The sequence below is a fragment of the Cyprinodon variegatus genome, unplaced genomic scaffold (assembly GCF_000732505.1).
Source record: "Cyprinodon variegatus isolate N-32 unplaced genomic scaffold, C_variegatus-1.0 Scaffold471, whole genome shotgun sequence".
Taxonomy (NCBI): Eukaryota; Metazoa; Chordata; class Actinopteri; order Cyprinodontiformes; family Cyprinodontidae; genus Cyprinodon; species Cyprinodon variegatus.
In genome coordinates this window covers 577000-594980 of record NW_015150924.1, presented here as the reverse complement: position 1 = coordinate 594980, position 17981 = coordinate 577000, and the positions used below count along the sequence as shown (strand labels likewise).

At 37.9% G+C, this 17981-nt stretch overlaps 1 protein-coding gene across 1 annotated transcript in view; it reads right to left on the bottom strand.

The window, feature by feature from the left end:
• Positions 1-531: 531 nt before the first annotated feature.
• The window catches only part of LOC107094223 (geranylgeranyl transferase type-2 subunit beta-like), a 20146-nt gene continuing 2696 nt past the window's right edge, over positions 532-17981 (bottom strand). Inside the window, exons 3-8 of the mRNA XM_015389732.1 lie at positions 17819-17941; positions 17380-17496; positions 9056-9193; positions 8745-8870; positions 3784-3933; positions 532-2082 (exon numbers count right to left, since the gene is read on the bottom strand). Coding sequence (XP_015245218.1) covers positions 1942-2082; positions 3784-3933; positions 8745-8870; positions 9056-9193; positions 17380-17496; positions 17819-17821 — 675 coding nt within the window. The 5' untranslated portion in view covers positions 17822-17941 and the 3' untranslated portion in view covers positions 532-1941. The remainder of the gene's footprint in view (positions 2083-3783; positions 3934-8744; positions 8871-9055; positions 9194-17379; positions 17497-17818; positions 17942-17981) is intronic.

Below are 17981 nucleotides of genomic sequence, written 5' to 3'. Positions count from 1 at the left end.
TGAATGAAAAAAACAAAAAGTTAAGTCAAGAAAAAAAGGTAAAAAGCTAATTGAAATGTTAAAAAGTTGAAGTTAAAAAGTTAATAACCCTAGTTAACAATTATATTTAGGTTTATATACTATAAAATGTAAGTGCCAGTATCAGCATTAATGCCTCTAAGGTTATGTTGGACCAAAAAAAATGTTTCTTTCACTCTCACAATTTCTTATAGAAGCACTTTAGTTATTTGGCGTTATCTACAGTTATTACATTGACATTAATTTTTGCCATCAAAATATCCATATTTTTTGAATGTTAAAAAGCTAATAAGGTCTTATTTCAATAACATAATTGGCTTGAAATTTGGATTTTCAAAGTATTTCACTGAGTGCCCTTTAAAGGGTTAAAATGCATTTAATTTTTAAAATGACCTTTTGAATCATTTTAATTCAATGGGTGGATAAAGGTTATTACGTCCATATAACAAGAGTTAAATGACAACAAACAGACAACTTGATATTTCTTTAAAAACAAATACATTTTGTCTACAGACTCAATAAACCTGTGATAAAATGTTTGCTAAATTTACATTTAACAACATTTAAAAAGGGAAAATGGCAGCAAAGCATGAAATAAAGAAGTGTGAAACAAAATACCAGTTTTTGATCATGTCGTTTTATTTTGATAAATCTTTGTAAACATAAACTATTCCTTAATTGTCTTCTCCACTGGACTCAAACATTAGAACGCTGATGCTTGTCCATTAAGCTCTGTAACAATACACACCCACCAGCTATTTGACAACAAATATTTTCAGACGAGAGACGTAGAGATTTACTAAATCAAATGCGGAGCCAATCAGAGAAAGATTCGGTGGAATCGGTTCAGAACTCAAGTACAAATAAGCTCCTGGGAGGCTGAACAAATGCAGCTGCCTGCAGAGTGACAGATTTGAATAAATAGTGTAGCTGGAATATAAATCATACCGTAACATTTACAGTTACGAGAACCCCTATTTAAACAGCTTCTCTCTGGTTGTAGTAATGAGACGCATTAAGCAGCGCTTCCAGCGACTCCTGTGGCTCCACTCCAGCTGTGTGCAGCATTACCACAGCAGGCTGGGATTGCTTGAGTGCGACACACATGCTCTTTGTTTCATATCTGAACGCCTTTTCATTACTGCATACAGTGGAAGGAAATTTCTTCCCTTTTTCTGCTATGAAATTCTGCTTTTTCATGGTGAAAATCTCAAAGGTTCCGTTTCAATATCTTTTTAGTTTGTGTTCAACCTGCAGCTAAAGAGGGCAGGAAACCTTCAGTAAAACTTCATGTTTTCACATTACAGACCAAACTTCTATGGGTTTTATTAGGATATATCTTATAGACTAACACAACAGTACATAATGTTATATATTTGAACAACTAATGACTGTGAGCTCTGTAGAAGGTATGTATTCTGAAATTTAAATTTGCCCCCCACCTAATAAAACCCAAGCTGTTGAAAGGATCAACAAGTATGCTCTTATTATTTTGCCAAACTATATAAAGTTCTCCTTTTCAGCTATACTCTTCTAAACGAGCACTTTGTGTGGGTCTATCATTTAAATCCCAATAAAATACAGAAAGGTTTATAGTAATGGGAGAAACGTGAAAAAGTTATAGAGGTTTCTCCTAAAGATAAGTAAAAAAGTAAGGTAATGAATGAAGGAATGTAGCTTCTGAGGTCCAAACTTTAAAGAAGTTACTTTTAAAAAACCCTCATATTGATGATTTTAAGAAGCAGGTTGTTAAACACAATCAGGATAGCAAAAAAAGACAAAAAAATAAAACTGATGGGTGCTTCATAGCGTGCGGTGGTCCTCTATCTACATCCAGTGTTCGGCTGTAGTGGTTAACTCAGGCCGAGGGGCCTTAGTTGGGGGGGAGCAGTGTTGGAGTTTGTTATTTGATGAGTGGAAGTGCTAGCTGAGGAGGTCGGGTTGCAGACCAATCCTCTGCAGGACGTCCTCTGGCATACACAGCACGGGATTCACCGCTTTGATCTGCTCGTCACCGAGAAGAGAGAGGCCTGCAACTCCGAACAGAGTGTGGAAAGGATCCACCTGTAGAGAAAGACCAGAGGTTCAATATGATGCATAATCAGCTCCCAGAATGTTGCTCATCACATACCAATGACTTACAGTGCTGTGAAAAATACTTCCCCCCTTATTGGTTACTAAACAATGTTAATATTAGACAAAAATAATCAGAAGGAAAATCAAATTATGTTTTTTTATTATCATAATTATGTTCGGGGGGGAAAAACTACCAAAGACTATTATAACTGATCCATCTCTATGTGTCATCATAAAATCTAAACCTAACAGGTTTAGGTTTTGGCAGTCAAACATTATGCCAGTGAGGATAGAGAAAATAAAAACAAAAGGTTAAAAAGAAAACAACTGTAGTTCAAGACATTATTCTCTAGCAATGAGTGTTTTACATCATCACTCTGGATGGATTTCTGATCCCCTTTTACTGCAGAGTTGTTTTAATTCAGCCATGTTGGAAAGTTTGTTTTAAGGTTTAGGATATTTGAATCCGGTTTAAATCCAGACTTTGACCAAAAGCTTCATTTATTTATGATTCAAATGTTGGACTTATACCGTCGTCCTGCTCTACAGCTAAAGTCTGCACACTTCTCCCTTATGTCAGCTTGTGGTTCCAACAATCACAGCAAGACCTCCAGGTCCTGAAGAAACAAAGCAGCCTCGCACCATCATCCTGCCACAGTATTGTTTGACAGTCATTCTGATGATGTTTTCCTGAAATGCTGCAGTAACATACAGCCGATGTAACAGGGCCATCGGCTTCCACAAAGGTCCACTTCTCATCAGTCCACAATATTTTAGCAAAACCCTGTGGGATCATAAAGATTTTTTGGTAAATTGTGAGACGTGCCTTTGTTCTTTTAACCCAAGAGCTATCTCACAGAGGCCAATTTGCAATTTTATTTTTTAAAGTTTCACTAATTATTGAATCATGAACCCAAACCTGAACACAAGGCAAGTTAAGCCTGTAGTGGTGGATTATAGGGACCTGTAGCCATCTTTTCTTCTTATGGCCTTCTGGATTTGCATCTTTTCTGCATTCTTGTAATCAGTCTGGTTTGTTGATCACTTCAAGATAGGGCTTTAACGAGTTGTGATGTTTCCAAGTCAACTAGTTGACAATACTAGTCAAAATGTCGTTCTATGACATCACATTAAGTCGGGGTGCTCAGGCTGAAATTCCTTAAAATACGTCTTGCTGCAGTGACGGTCTTGGTTATAGCAGCTCACTGTAGCAAACGCTCTGCCAGGCCCAGAGAATAAAATGTCCCAGAGCCTTAAAAATGACTGCTAAGATATAAATGACCACTCATTGTCTGCTCTTGGATGTCTTTACGTCAGAAGATGATTTTTCGCTGTTTGAGCTCATTTGACCTACTTCATGTTGTCCTACAGGATTCATTTAAGTGAATTTCCTGTTGCTGCAGATCTATCTACAGAAACTGATCTAGTTTGGATTGGTATCCAGAGATAAGATAGCATGCTTTACTCCAATAAATGAAATAATTGAAAAACTTGTTTTTGGTGACCCTTCATGTTTAAAAATAAAAAATTTAGAGTGATAAACATAACATCTACAGGGGGGGGATGATACTTTCTTAAAGCACAGTATGAAAAAAAAGAGCTAAACTAAGATAGCAGAGATTTAACAGCATCAGCAGGCGATCACTGGAGTTTGGTTGCATGACAGCTTTTGACACAATCCTGTCTCACCATGTCTCCCGGTCTGTCAGCAAATCCTCCCGTCTCCTCGTCCTGACAGGCCAGGATGAACCGCCGCAGCTTGGCTTTGTCAATCCAGTGAATCCTGCCGATGATCTTCAGAGATGCCAGGACCCACCAGGAGTAGCAAACATCTGGAAGCTGAGAGAGACGGAGGTTTCTCTGTAAGTGCATGAATCTAATCATTTAATACATAAGACAATTTATGTTCCTCGTATTCATTTAGACAAATTACTCTCTACAGAGGATAACGTTCTTTAGAGATAAAAACAAGTTTAGCTTCTTATATTATATTTACCAAAGAATTTCTAAGGTAGGGCTGGATGACAAGTCAAACTTTCACTTGAATACGTTTTATTTGGGCTTGCACGGCTCCGAGTGACATGACTTCATCACTTTGTTTTTCCATGCAGCCTCATAATTGATAAACTAGCTCACTGTGTAAAAACCCTAAAGGTAAACATTTAGGGCCTGATCTCCAGAAGGTTGGTGTACTGCAAAAAAGATGCAAACTAAGGCTGCAACTAACAATTATTTTGCAGATCCATTAATCTGTTAATTATGTTTTCAATTAATCGATCAACAATCGGATAGCCAAAGGTTCCTTAAAGAAGACTACTGACGAAATTAAGACTTTTCCACTTGAGTTCTGGGAAAGAGCATACTGAAAGATAAAAGGTATTAATGGGAGAGGCGGCCTAGTGGTTAGGGCATTGCGCTTGGAATCCAGAGGTTCTGAGTTCAAGCCCCACTGCCACTGAGGGTCTCTGAGCAAACACCCTTAACCCCACACTGCTCCCCGGGCGCCACAAAATGGCAGCCAACTGCTCCCCAGGAGGATGAGTTAAACGCATTCATTTTGATGCTCTGTACTTGTGACAGTGTAATGACAATAAAAAGCTGAAGAAAAAAGATTTATCTATTTCTCTTAAATACAAAATGTTGGTATAAATATTTTTTGCAATCTTGGTATAATTACTTCTCTAACTGTGTTGCTCTCTCAGCTAAAAATCACACTTTATATTCTCTGCACTCCAGTTAACGACTAATCAGTTACTAAATTAGTTGACAATTATTTCAATTATCGATAAATCATGAGTAATCTTATCTAGTGCAAACGTGTCTGTAGGCACAGAGCAGATCTTCAAAGAAGGGGGAAAGTGATTTGCGTTTGCAAATTAGCAGACAGTTTGTGCAAACCTATTGTTGTGTTTTAGCTTTCATCAGTATGCAGGTCCAATTCTACAGACCAAAATGTTCATGAGTGGAGAATATGCAAATACTAACATTTACCAAATGAAAAGTGATTTTCCAAATCTGAAAATCAACTGCAGTATTTGCTTCTGAATATCAAGTCCTTCACAGCCTCTCCTGGCTCATCCTGTTTTTGTTTTGTTCAAACCACCTTCTTAGCTTCACTACAAACTGACTTTGTCCAAACTCTAGGGTGTTAGCTTAGAGAGGACATAAAAACACCTAAAAGTTTATTTTAGCTAACTGTAAATCCACCAACTTTATTAGCAGCTTCTGTAGCTTCAGTTTGATCAGTTTGCATTGATTCACCAAAAAACCCTGGTATAGTCTGGGCCATAGGGATACACCAGACCCATCTAAGACTTTATGGCCCTGCGTTAATGTAATCAGTCTACAGATGCAGCCGTAACAGTTGCAGGTGGTAAATCTGGACGCAGCTTGTGTTAAACAGGTGATGTGCAGTGATGGTTTTCTGTCACGCTGTGTTTTTCTTTAAGGCCATCTAAGCAGAGCTCCACTTGAAGTTTACTTTACTGTGTCCCATACATAGTTAGTACCAAACTGCAAATGTGATTTCTCTTTATTTTTTCTTGCGGTCACTCCTTCTAATCCTACTGTGTAGTTAATGACTAACAATTGTCATGGTAACAGATCCCACCTAAGCTGATCATCCCAGCTCCCTGTTGGACACTTTAAAAAAAAAGAGAGATTGCAACAAAATGTCTGCTTTTTAGGTCAGCATGCATTATTAAGATGTCTATAAACATGAATATTTTATTCAGCTCCGCTCTAAACATTTAAAGTTGATATTACCACAAGTTAAATAATCCTGGTTTAAGCTGAATTGGATAAATCAACATTAATACCTGGTTGCTTTGGTATTTTGGCTATAAAATAGTAAACAAATAATAGCTAGGATTAAAAAGGAGGAGTGCATAAAAAATTATTATTATTTGTTGTTTGTAAGATTAAGACAAAAAAAACAAAAAACAAACATGAGGAGACATCATCAGATCCACACAAAGCACTTAGTACTCCATTAAAATTTTACATAGACACTAAAATGTACTTAGCCTTCCTTTGTACAGAAATTCATATTTTATTCTGGACTTGAAACCTTGTCCTCAATATCTGGTGGGACTCTTTGTTCAAAAAGAGCTTTAACATAATTATCCAGAACTTGCTTGACAAACTCATCAACCAAATGATATTAAATCTGCTTCAGTCCTGCACTGACTGATTTTTCTGAGTCACTCCTTCTTCACACACTATGAAATCAAATCGAGGAACAGACTGTAACTTCATCGTGTGAATAAGAAAAAGAAAGAACTAAGTTTCCCATTTAAAAGAATCAAATAGTCAAATACACATATAATAAAATAAAATAAAAATAAAGATGATAAAATAATTTGTATCAACTTGATGAAAGGTGTAAAATAAGCTAGAAAGAAATAGAAAAAGAGACATTTTAATTATTTTTTTAATACTTTTTTGGACATATGTTCATCTCAGACATGAAAACAGGTCAGGGAAGAAAAAAGTGAAAATGACTAAACCCTTTAGGGGACCCAGGAGTAGGATTCCCTCAAATGAAGTTTTGTTTGTGTGTTTTATTTAAATAACCTATTCTAGTGCACTCCAATAGAATAATCAAGCAAAGTCACAGCACAGTATGATCTCAGTTATATTTTATTCTCCCTCCCTGCAAAAACAGAGATTCTTTATCTCAAGACTATTTTTCATAGTTCTACCATTTCCCCACTTTTTATTTAATTTCATAGTGTTTAACAATAAATACTCACTCACTAACTATTAACAGCCCTTTAAATATTGTTTTTGAATCGCCTACATGGACTGATTAAATTACAGTCTCAAAGACTGCTCTGTGGCAAAAAAACTATTTCCGGTTCTGTTCATTACGTTTATGGACAGTATTTCTAAGCGCAGCCAGGGGCCAGAGGGTGTCCAGTTTGGGAACCTCAGGATATCATCTCTGCTGTCTGCAGATAATGTTATCCTGTTGGCCTCATGAGACCAGGACCTTCGGCGTGCACTGTGGCGGTTTGCAGCCGAGTGTGAAGCGGCCAGGATGAGGATCAGCACCTCCAAATCCGAGGCCATGGTTCTCCACCGGAGAAAGGTGGACTCCCTCCTTCAGGTCGGTGGAGAGTCCTTATCTCAAGTGGAGGAGTTCAAGTATCTCTGGGTCTTATCATGAGTGAGGGATGGATGGAGCGTGAGATCGATAGACGGATCGCTGTGGCAGTGATGCGGTTGCTGTATAGGACTGCCGTGGTGAAGAGGGAACAAAGCTCTCAATTTACCGATCGATCTACGGTCATGAGATCTAAGCAATGACCAAAAGGACAAGATTGCGAATACAAGCAGCCGGAATGAGTTTCCTTTGCAGGGTGGATCGGTGCACCCTTCAAGATCGGGTGAGGAGCTCAGTTACCCAGGAGGAGTTGGAGTAGAGTCGTTGCTCCTCCACGTCAAAAAGGAGCCAGCTGAGGTGGCTCGGGCATCTGCAAAGGATGCCTCCTAGTCACCTCCCTGGGGAGGTGTTCCAGGCATGTGTACTACTGGGAGGAGGCCTCGTGGAAGGCCCAGGACATGCTGGAGGGACCGTGCCTCTGAGCTGACCTGGTGTCGCCTTGGAGTCCCCCCAGAGCAGCTGGGGGAGGAATGTGTGGATCGGGAAGTCTGGGTATCTGTGCTTAGACTGCTGCATCCGTGACCCGGCCCCGAGTACAGCAGAAGAAAATGGACGGCAAAGCTAACTATAGAAAGCCAATGCTAATCATGAAAATACAAGGAAACAATAACATCCTGCGTCTTAATCAAGATAGAAATAGATGAATGATGAGGGAGAACTAGTAAAGGTAGGTCTATGTGCCTTTTCATCTTGGTCTATTTCTACATTCATTTTGGATATATCATAGGCATTACTTTGGTAAAGGTTTTGCCTTAGGCCGCCCCTCAGATTTCTCAGAAATCTGAAAGCATTTCTCCTACTTGGCTGGTGTGGTAGTTGGTTTACATAAAGTTTACTAAGTCGCAGGTGCAAAGAAAGCCAAGGTTAAAACTGATGATAATGAGCATTTCAAACACAACACACGCACTGCAGGGTTTATGTAAACCCATTATGTTCAACAGCTTGCAAGCAGAGTGGGGTCTTTGAGACTTAAGCATGTGCCAGACATGTATTAGACTGGGGTTCACACCTGTCTCATTAGAGCAGGAAATGTACGCTGGAATTGTTGGCTCATAAAACACAGCTTATTACAACAAGCAGCGGTTCGTTCTTCCCAGCAGTGCACCGACTTAATTCACCCTCTACATAATGTAGGTAGCTGTTTTAGTCACTAAAGGCTAATGTAAGCTTGTGTCAGTCAAAGTTACTTTAAAGCCTCTCAAGCTGGGTTCCTTTAAACCGCCGAAGCATCCAAATCACTATTTGGTTACTGTTGTCTGCCCTTAACTCGGCTCTAATCAACTCCATCCAATCAGGTAGTAGTGATTACGCTAATATTTTTAATGTTTTAGCTCCAAGTAGGAAATTAAGGGCCTATTCAAAAGCCTTTATAACATTTAGGACAAGCACTAAGCTCTAAAAGTTTTTTTCCATCTTTAGCCACATCCACCTGAGCTGAGAAACCTGATCAGATTGGCAAACAATTCATCAGAAAGCCTCAAACCTTCTCTGGTCTTCCATTGAGGCCTCCAGACGGCAGCTGTCTCTCACAGAGCCACCATCCCAGCAGGTCTGCGTTGAGCTGGTGGAGCTGGCCAGTGAGCGACAGGAAACCAGTGCAGCAGTAAATCTGAAAGGGGACGTTTGATTTCAGTGACTCATCTGTTAAATAAGTTCATTCTGTTTAAATCAGCTGCTCACTTAAATTCAAATGTTATTCTACATTTAAAGCCGTTTAATATTATGTTTAGAGCTTTATGTGTTTTGCTTCAAAAGCATAAAAGTTTATTTAGTGAGTTACAAGATTAAACTCACCTGACCGGCGTGAGACTCTGAACCAGGTCTGCAGCCAAAACCTCCATCGAAATTCATACAAGACAAGACGAACTCCACAGCTTTGTCAACGTTTATCGTGTCCATCTTCCCCTGAACAAGGACAGAGGAGGACACAGAGATAAATCATAAAATTCAAAAACAAACACTGTAAGAAAATATGCTCGTTCAGTTTCAGTTTCAAAAATGTTTTGTTTTGTTTTTACTTTATATGACTCGCTTTATGATTGAGAACAGAGTTGAATATCAGTCAAGATCGCCAGAAGTCAATCAAGCCACAGAATCTCAATGACATTTAAGTCTAGAGTTTTACCAGACTGTTCCAAAACCTTCATTTAGCTTTTTTCTTGTTTTGTTTTTGCATGAGAAATTGTGCTAGAGCTAATATCACAAACCTACGGCAGGACAGAACTCATGGTTCTGTAAGTTACAGCAAATGGACCAGCTCCTACATCAGACTTAAATCATCATGTTTCAAAGTGTGACGGACTTTCTCTTAAACGCTGCCTTTATTTACATCGGCTGTAACAGGATACACCTTCCTACTTTTTGTCTCATCAGTTTATAAAATATTCTTTACTAATCATGACAATAATAAAAATGTTTTTAAGCAAATGTGAGAGGCTCCTTGGATTAACATTTGGTCAGTAGAGGTTTTCACATTTGAAACCCCTGGATGCTGTTTCTGTCCAGTTCTATTGTTGAATCGTGAACCTTAAACCAGGTAAATGAGATCTGCAGCGCTTTAAGACCCAAACCCACTGCCTAAATCCGACTGTAGATGCATCGATCTGCCTCTTCAAAGCAAATAGGGTCGGACTACAGGGACAGTGAGCTGATCACCAGACTCATGTGATTAAGTATCATCATAGGGTATGGCAGCCTTTAAATAGACACAAACATGCTTGTTTTTCCCTGTACTTCTGTACAAAGAAAACTATTTTTAAAGGCATCGTTGCTATCATACGTCCCAGTCTGAATGACGGCTTGTTTTCAACCTGTGTGATATTTATTGACATATCAGTACTCTATTACCAAATCAGTTAATGCGACAGTTTGACCAGTGTAGTCTGTATTTTGTGTTTTACTTTCCCACTTTGTTCACTGAAAAAATTGAAAGCTAGACAAGTCATTTTTTCTTAAAATAAGTGCATCTGTTCTCGAATTTAGGAGGTAAAAGAGACATTTTGCCAATGGAACAAGATAAATTACACTTAAAATAAGAAAACACAATTGCATTGTCGTATTTCAAATGAATATTATCTAATTATCTTATTTGAAGAGTAAAAATACTCCTTTTATTAGCAATTTACCTACCGGTGCTCAAATTAAGGCTAAATACACTTAATTTAAGAAATTATTTACTTATTTCTAGATAATTTTCCCAGTGTTTTACTTCCTTTCTGACAACAGAGTTTCTTGTCAAAATGCTGCATAGGTTTGAACAAAATGCACCTCTGGTCTACCTTGGTCAGACTTTACTCTGTTCCTCAGGGACCCCTGTTAAGCATGTTTTTGGCATTTCCTTGTTGCATCATAGATTATTAACAGGCTTCTGCAGGACTTGATTGCAAAGGAGGAGCCCTAATTTGAATCAGGTGTGCTGGAACAGACATATTTAAGACATGCAGGGCAGGGGTCCCTGAGGACCAGGGCTGGGAACCACCAGGCTTTTAGCTAGCGATGCATACGGCCGTACATCGTACGCCCTTTACTAAAAAAATGACATATTGTATGCCCTGTTTTTCCCCTGTGGAAAATAAGCTCAAATGTTCAAAATTTCACAAGCAGCAGATGCTGGAATTGGAAATATTGAACTTTTGCTGCTCAACGTACCACATCAACCAATCAGAGAAGCTGGTCTGGGAGCTGGCAGGGCGACAGACACAGCGCTTCTGATGCAGAGCGATATGACCACTCCACTGAAACTGTTTATCAATGCCTAAATTAACTCAAAATGTTGAAACCTTCTGGGAAAACATGTTTGCTATTATTATTCAGGTGCCTGCCACATACATGAAAAAGGCTAAAACTCTACTTCCAGCCGACCAGAACATTAGGGGAAAAACCCCAACATGTGACAGGGCCTGCTGCAGGGGATTCCTAATGACAGGGTTCTGAGTGCCTCCAACAGTGTAATAATATTTTAAGACTTAAGAATTGACTGAACAGACAATGTTTTGAGGTCTAATTTCTTGCATAAAGATATATTAAATCTACTTTTTACCTCCTTATCACAGCAAATATAGCAAAGCCTCTATTTGCCATTGAACACAGGATCAGCAGAAGCATCAGACGCATCTGGAAAACACTTTACTGGACGCGCTTTAGGAGCTACAAAGATTCTCCTGAAGTGCGTCTGACCTTTATCTGTACAAGCATCAATAATGGAGCAGCAGATGCTTTTTTGCTGCTTAAATCTTGGTGTAAACGTAGCATTACACTTTCTGATTGTTTGAATTAGCCTATGAAACCTAAAAAATTATCTCTTGTGTTCCTTATGAAATTTCCACCTCTAGTAAAGCACACATACTTCCCATATTTAGGACAAAAGCAGGTTGTAACAAAGAAAAAAGTTAGCTGCATTCCACCTCAAAAAGCAAGAAATAGCCTTTCAGAGAGTCTAAATTGCTCAAATTGTCCGGGGGAGGATACCCCCGGAGCTCCCTATGCCGCGCAAAGCCTAAAAGTGATACACCAAGGTTTACACCCTATGAAATATTCCTAGCTAAAAGCCTTGGAATCTCTGAGATACACGACAGTGGTGAATCCCCAGCAGTCTGTGCAGCCAGCTCACTTCAGCTTATTCTAATTTCTACTGACATGATATGACTCGATATTCTCTAAGATTGGATGGCAATTATTATCTGGGGTGTTTTGGTCTAAAGATATTGCTCTTAGTTCATCACTGTCCCACATGTTCTTTATTAGTGGATGACGGTTCAACCCTTTNAACCCTGCCCAGATCAGAACAGAGCAGAATGCTGTGCCATGATGACTGTTCTCTCTTTGCAAAGATTATTAATAAATGTGCCGACTGAGTGAAATCCATCGATCTCCGTTTATTTAACTAGGATGAATAGTTGAATACTTTTTTCTCACGACACCGACACAACTTAGACTTTCCATTCACTCCTAATTGATGTATTGTCAATAATATGATGTATTTTTGACAATACATCATTAAAAAAAAAAATAAGATAAAGGTATATTGATTAATAATAATACCCTATAATAACTACTCTTTTTTGTAATTCATAATACAACAAAGTTTCCAGTATAGATCATAATACTCATTAGCAATCTTTAATAATACTGAATAATGATAATAATCACAATAATCTCATTATAATCACAATACAGTATAATACTAAATTATAATAAGTACCTCTTTATTTGTTTTAACTTTAACATGATTTTATTTCATCACTGCAGATGTTTCATAACTGAACACCTTTTGAGGAAGAGTAGTGGAGTTTGGCATTACTACTAATTACTGGTTTGTTCAATATATATGTTCCTGATAGACAGTATTCGCTCTCTTTTGTTTTGGAAAAGCGTTTCAATACTAAATGGCACTTGTTTGTTTTTTTCTCTGTGCATGATTAGAAACATTTTGAAACTTAACCAGAGCCTCAAACTTTAATATTTTCATCGTAATAAAGAGTTTGCTGATTGTGTATTATTCATTATTCATAAATATTCAGATTGCCTTTTAGAAGAAGAAAGACAGAGTTGGTTGTTGTCTTATAAGTGAACCCCCAATACTTCAACACAATGAGTCATATAGGTAGTGAAGGAACAGTATAAAGTATATTGTATATTTGTATAGAACTGAAATGAACGTGGATATTTTTATATCAATGTGGTTCACGTGTTTATTCTAACTCAGTTTTATTTTATTACATCAAGAAACTTAGTTTCAGACACTCCTTTAATTTCTGAGTTTTGTCTTAATAAGTCTATTACCAAATATAAACTTTGTTTTGTGAAAATTAAATGTTAAATAATGTTGAACCATTTGTTAAACTTCATAAGTTCTTTGCGATCAGTTTCCAAAGGCTCTTCCCAATTGTTCACAGAATGAAAAAAGATTTGTATATTCTGAAAACAAGATTGCTTTTAACAGAGTAGAGCTAGTTTATTTGTTATAGTTTCAGATCTAAGAACGAAAGTGATGAATTAATGTCACGCTGAGCAACGGAAGCCTAAGGAGTGAAAAATATATTCAGCGCACCCCTTGTTCAAAATGACTTCCAACAGCACTGGACTAGACACCTCACAGATATCATTAATAAAGAAAAAAAATAATAATAGTCCCAAAACTGAGCCTTATGAAACTGTATACTCTATTTTCATATTTTTTTTCATTTTAGGTGATTTATTTCAATGTACTTTTTTCGATTATCTGGATAGCTAGTGAGCCAGGAAAGGGCCACTCCATAGATTAGTTTTTTTCTATTTTTTATAACATGTGCCACTGTATTAAAAGGCTTTTTAATATCCAAAAAATCCCTATAGCGTACTGTTTTTTTATTTATTGCAGAAGTTAAAAATTCCACAAAATCTATTAGCATAAATGAAGCGGCTGTATTTCTCCTGAAGCCATACTGATGGGCGTACAAAATATTGGGTTTGGAGATAAAGGTGTCCAGTCTTTTACAAAGTATTTTTTTTAACTCAGTGACAATCACAGCTTTAGCATCAATGGTCTCATTGTGCAAAAAGTATACAGGATAGTAAGATGTACAATTTCTGTCTCTATTAATAGTATTCAATACTTTCCATGTTTTTTATATTTTTGTTGTCCTCTAGAAATTTGGTAATCCTTTTTTACTTTTCTCTTCATTTAAGTTAGTTTATTTATATAGTTTATATCTAAGTTCTGCTTTGATGGTCCTCTTTATTAAAAAGTCTGTATACACTTTTTTTTTCTTCCTGCAAGCCATAGACTTTTTGAAGAGCAGGGTCTTAAAGCATATGTAGGGTGTCCTTATCACTATAGAGGGGACATTAGTGTCACAATCTTGGTGCTAATGGCTGGCTTAATTGCTCATTCCATTCACCTGTCTAACTCTGCCTGGTTTCTCATTACCGCTTATCTCATCCACCTGCTCCTGCCTCTATTTAAGGGACTTGTATTCAGCTATCACGGCCAGATTATCATGTTCTCATTCTTGGGGTCCAGCCGAGAGGGTTTTTTTTTTAGCGTACCATAGTGTCTCTGATTTACGGATCCTGACCTACTCTGCCTCTCATTCACTGAGCACATCTGTTCCTGTCTGATCTCTGTGGAGAGAGCGGTTTAATGCTTACTATAATGTTTCTGATTTCCTGATCCTGACTTGTCCTTACTCATGCGTGTCCTCCGGTACTGCAGCATTGGGGACACTTTGTGTGGCCGCCGCTGCATCTAGTCCGCAGCGCTCCGACTGAATCCTACCTTGTTCTCTGGGATGGACTGAACTGTTGAACCAGTTTAGTGATTCACATGGATAATCGTCCTCTGTCAGATTATCATGGTTGCTAACCTGTGCTTCACCCCAACAGTGATAGACGCCCTCTTTTTTTTCATTTATAGAGCATTTCATAATTTTAATCATGAAGAGCATTTAGGCAGTCATAGAGATTTCAAACTGACAATATCATAAAGAAAATTACTAGCTGAAAGAAGCAATACAAATATGCTTATTATGTATGAAATTTAGGTGAACGTTGACCCTTGCCATTCATAGGTCAGTATTGGTAGCCCTTCCTGTGACTCAGTTCTCATGAAGTATCCCTCAGCCTTAGAAAGGATAGTGACCCCTGTTTTTGGCAAACCTATGATGACACTGTTGCAGTAATTAATTCTACTAAAGATAAACGCACAAATGAGTTTTTCTAGATCCTGCATAGACATTCGTCCTTTAATCCTGGAAAAGTTCTTCACTTGATAAAAGGCTGATTTGAAAGTGCCTTTATGTTCCTCTGAAGGATCAGGTTGGAGTTCATCATGACACCAAGATTTCAACCATAATTAGTGGTTTCTAGCTGTAGTAGCTGAAGCTGTCAGCTAACTCTGGATCTCTCCACCTTTGGTCCAAAGATTATTACCTCACTTTGCTTTTTAAATTCAATTGAAGAAAAGTATGGCACTTCTATGAATTGATCTGTTCTAAGCATCTAGCCAATACTCTGATATCATCTAAACAGCTAAAAATGTGTATTATAACCTCCTACTGGAGTTACCGGTATAACACATGTTATAACAGGAGATCTTCCATTATCTACCTCCTTGTTATGGTTGTTGTATTTTCTTTATAAACAGACTTTTAACTTTCATTGTCTTCACCTGCTGAGGTTCTAATGCCCATGTTCTGTTGATGCTTTATTCACAATTCAGACTGGGAGAGGCAGGTAGAATGTAATTACTTATATACATGATGGCACTTTATTGTAATTTGTGAGATCAGATGGTAACTCCCCACAAGAGACAACCAAAATCCATGAAATACAACTTAAAAAAGACTTTGATGTTTGCGGGATCTTTAAATCTAGGAAGAAAATCATTCGAAAAGGTTCATAACATTATAAATATGAACCACGTTGACAATGTAACAATGAATAACCCGAATACACATTCAGCTATTTTTCATTCATTTCTTTGCAGGAAAACATTGTGAAAAAGAAAAAAAGAGCCAAAAATGTTCTGTTGAAGTCCTTGGAACAAAACTCCTAAAAGAGAAAACAGAGATTAATTTACTCTCTATGTTAGACAAGGCTGGGCTTAAATGAAGTTATTTTATAATTAACATTGTGGAGCTACATATCGGTCTCCGCTGGTCACGTGACATTTGTTGCTAAGACGCCATTTTTGGTGGAAAAGGCGTAGTGTAAACAACCGCAGCATAGCTAAACGAAGGACTAATGGATTGAGTTTGTTTCTCTGACTATATACTACACTTGCGAGGAATTCAAAGCATATAAGTCACTGGAAGCACACGGACAGTTCACAGATGGCTCCTTTTTTGTCTGATTTAGACAGGGGGAACAGATTATAGCAGGTGGCCTGCTATAATTTGTTCCCCCCTTGTAACTTTAAGAAAAAAAGGTCAATCAACTCCAAAGCTTCAGGGGTTAGTTGTCATCATAAAATATGTTTATAAGCCAAAAATGAAAAAGCTGGGGCCTTTTTTGCTTGATTTAGACAGGGGGAACAGATTATAGCAGGTGGCCTGCTATAATTTGTCCCCCCCTTATAACTTTAAGAAATAAAGGTCAATCAACTCCAAAGTTTCAGGGGTTAGTTGTCATCATAAAAGATGNCACTGAGCCTGGTTCTGCTGGAGGTTGCTTCCTGTTAGAAAGGAGTTTTCCTCTCCACTGTCGCTACAAGCATGCTTGATGTGTGAAGGATTGCCTTCGATAGTCAATGCAATATGCTGGTTTTCTTTAGATAGAATACTTTGAACCAATCTAAGTGAATGATATGGTTTAAATGTGTCTTTAAAGTGCCTTGAATTGACACGTGTTGTGAATTGGTGCTATATAAATAAACTGAATTGAACTAGTTTCTGCAAACGGCAATGATGCTGTTTTTTAGGGGGGTAGAGAAAAAAACTGAAACACTCTTATTTGAGCTTAACTATTTGAACTGATGTAACGAGTAAATTTCTCCACTGTGAGATTAATAAAGTCAATTAATTACAATCAGCTGCTTTAGAATGAAACATTTGGGAATCCATCTAAACCTACACTCCACCCATGCCTTTAAAGATAGCTCTCTGTCTACTAAAGGGGCAAGAGCTTTCCCACATATACGGTATATACAAATAAGGATGTACATGTGTTTAAAAACACAGTTTATGTGGCTGTTATGCTTATTAAAATTCAGCCTATCGGCCTTGATTTCTGTGTACCTTTGACAACCAGTGGTTGCAGAGAAATGTGCTGAACAGAACCATGGGAGAGGGAGCAGATGTCATTCAAAACAAAAATGGACATACTGGCCAAATGTCATCCTAGTGGAGACAAATTACAATGTAGCACCAAGCTACAAGGAGGAAAATATGTGTATTCTGTATTATTTATTGCTCAACACTATGGTGGTACTATTTGAAGATCCCACATCAGTGTCTGGTGGGATTTAGAGGAAACATTTATTTTAAATCCACTGCCCAAGAGTTTAGATATCAGTGAAAACAAAGTATATATATTACTGAAAAGTTTTACATCAGTGTGATCAGCTTAGAAGTTTAACATGAACACATTTAGCTGACTCTGGTGAGGGATCACATGAGCTAAGATCTGGGTGTAAATAAGGCTTTACTCACATAGTCATCCTTCTTGGAGCCATAAGCAGCGATGTAATCAGCATGTTTATCCAGCAGCAGAGAGCTGGGAGCATCTGGCTTGATGATGACATCTTTCAGTTGAGCGCTCTGACATAGAAACACAGAAAACACCTTCAACAAACCGCGAAGCAACATCAGCAGAAAACATAAGACCCCAAAAGGTCTTAGTTTATTAGCCGCATATTTAACTTGTTTGATGAAAAAGCAAACAGAATGAATGGCCATCATAACGTTTGTTGTTGACAAGCTGAGGGCTAACTGACGTTGATGCTAGCTGCTATCACAGACTAACAGACATGTTAACAGCTAGGCTTGGAGAAGACAAGAACAAACAGACATCAGGAAGGTTATACTGTAATGCTGTATTATAAAACATTATCTGAGAACTGAAATACAAACACTTAATTACCATTATGGGAGATTGTTAGTGATCTTGCATGTCGCTCTGGATTCTTCTTCGTCGGTTTATTCACGGTGACGTACAACTTTTGGTGCGTATTACCGCCACCCTCTGAATTGTAGGTTCACCTTCCTGCATAGAGATTAATGCGCCTTTAGCAGAAACTGTGGGA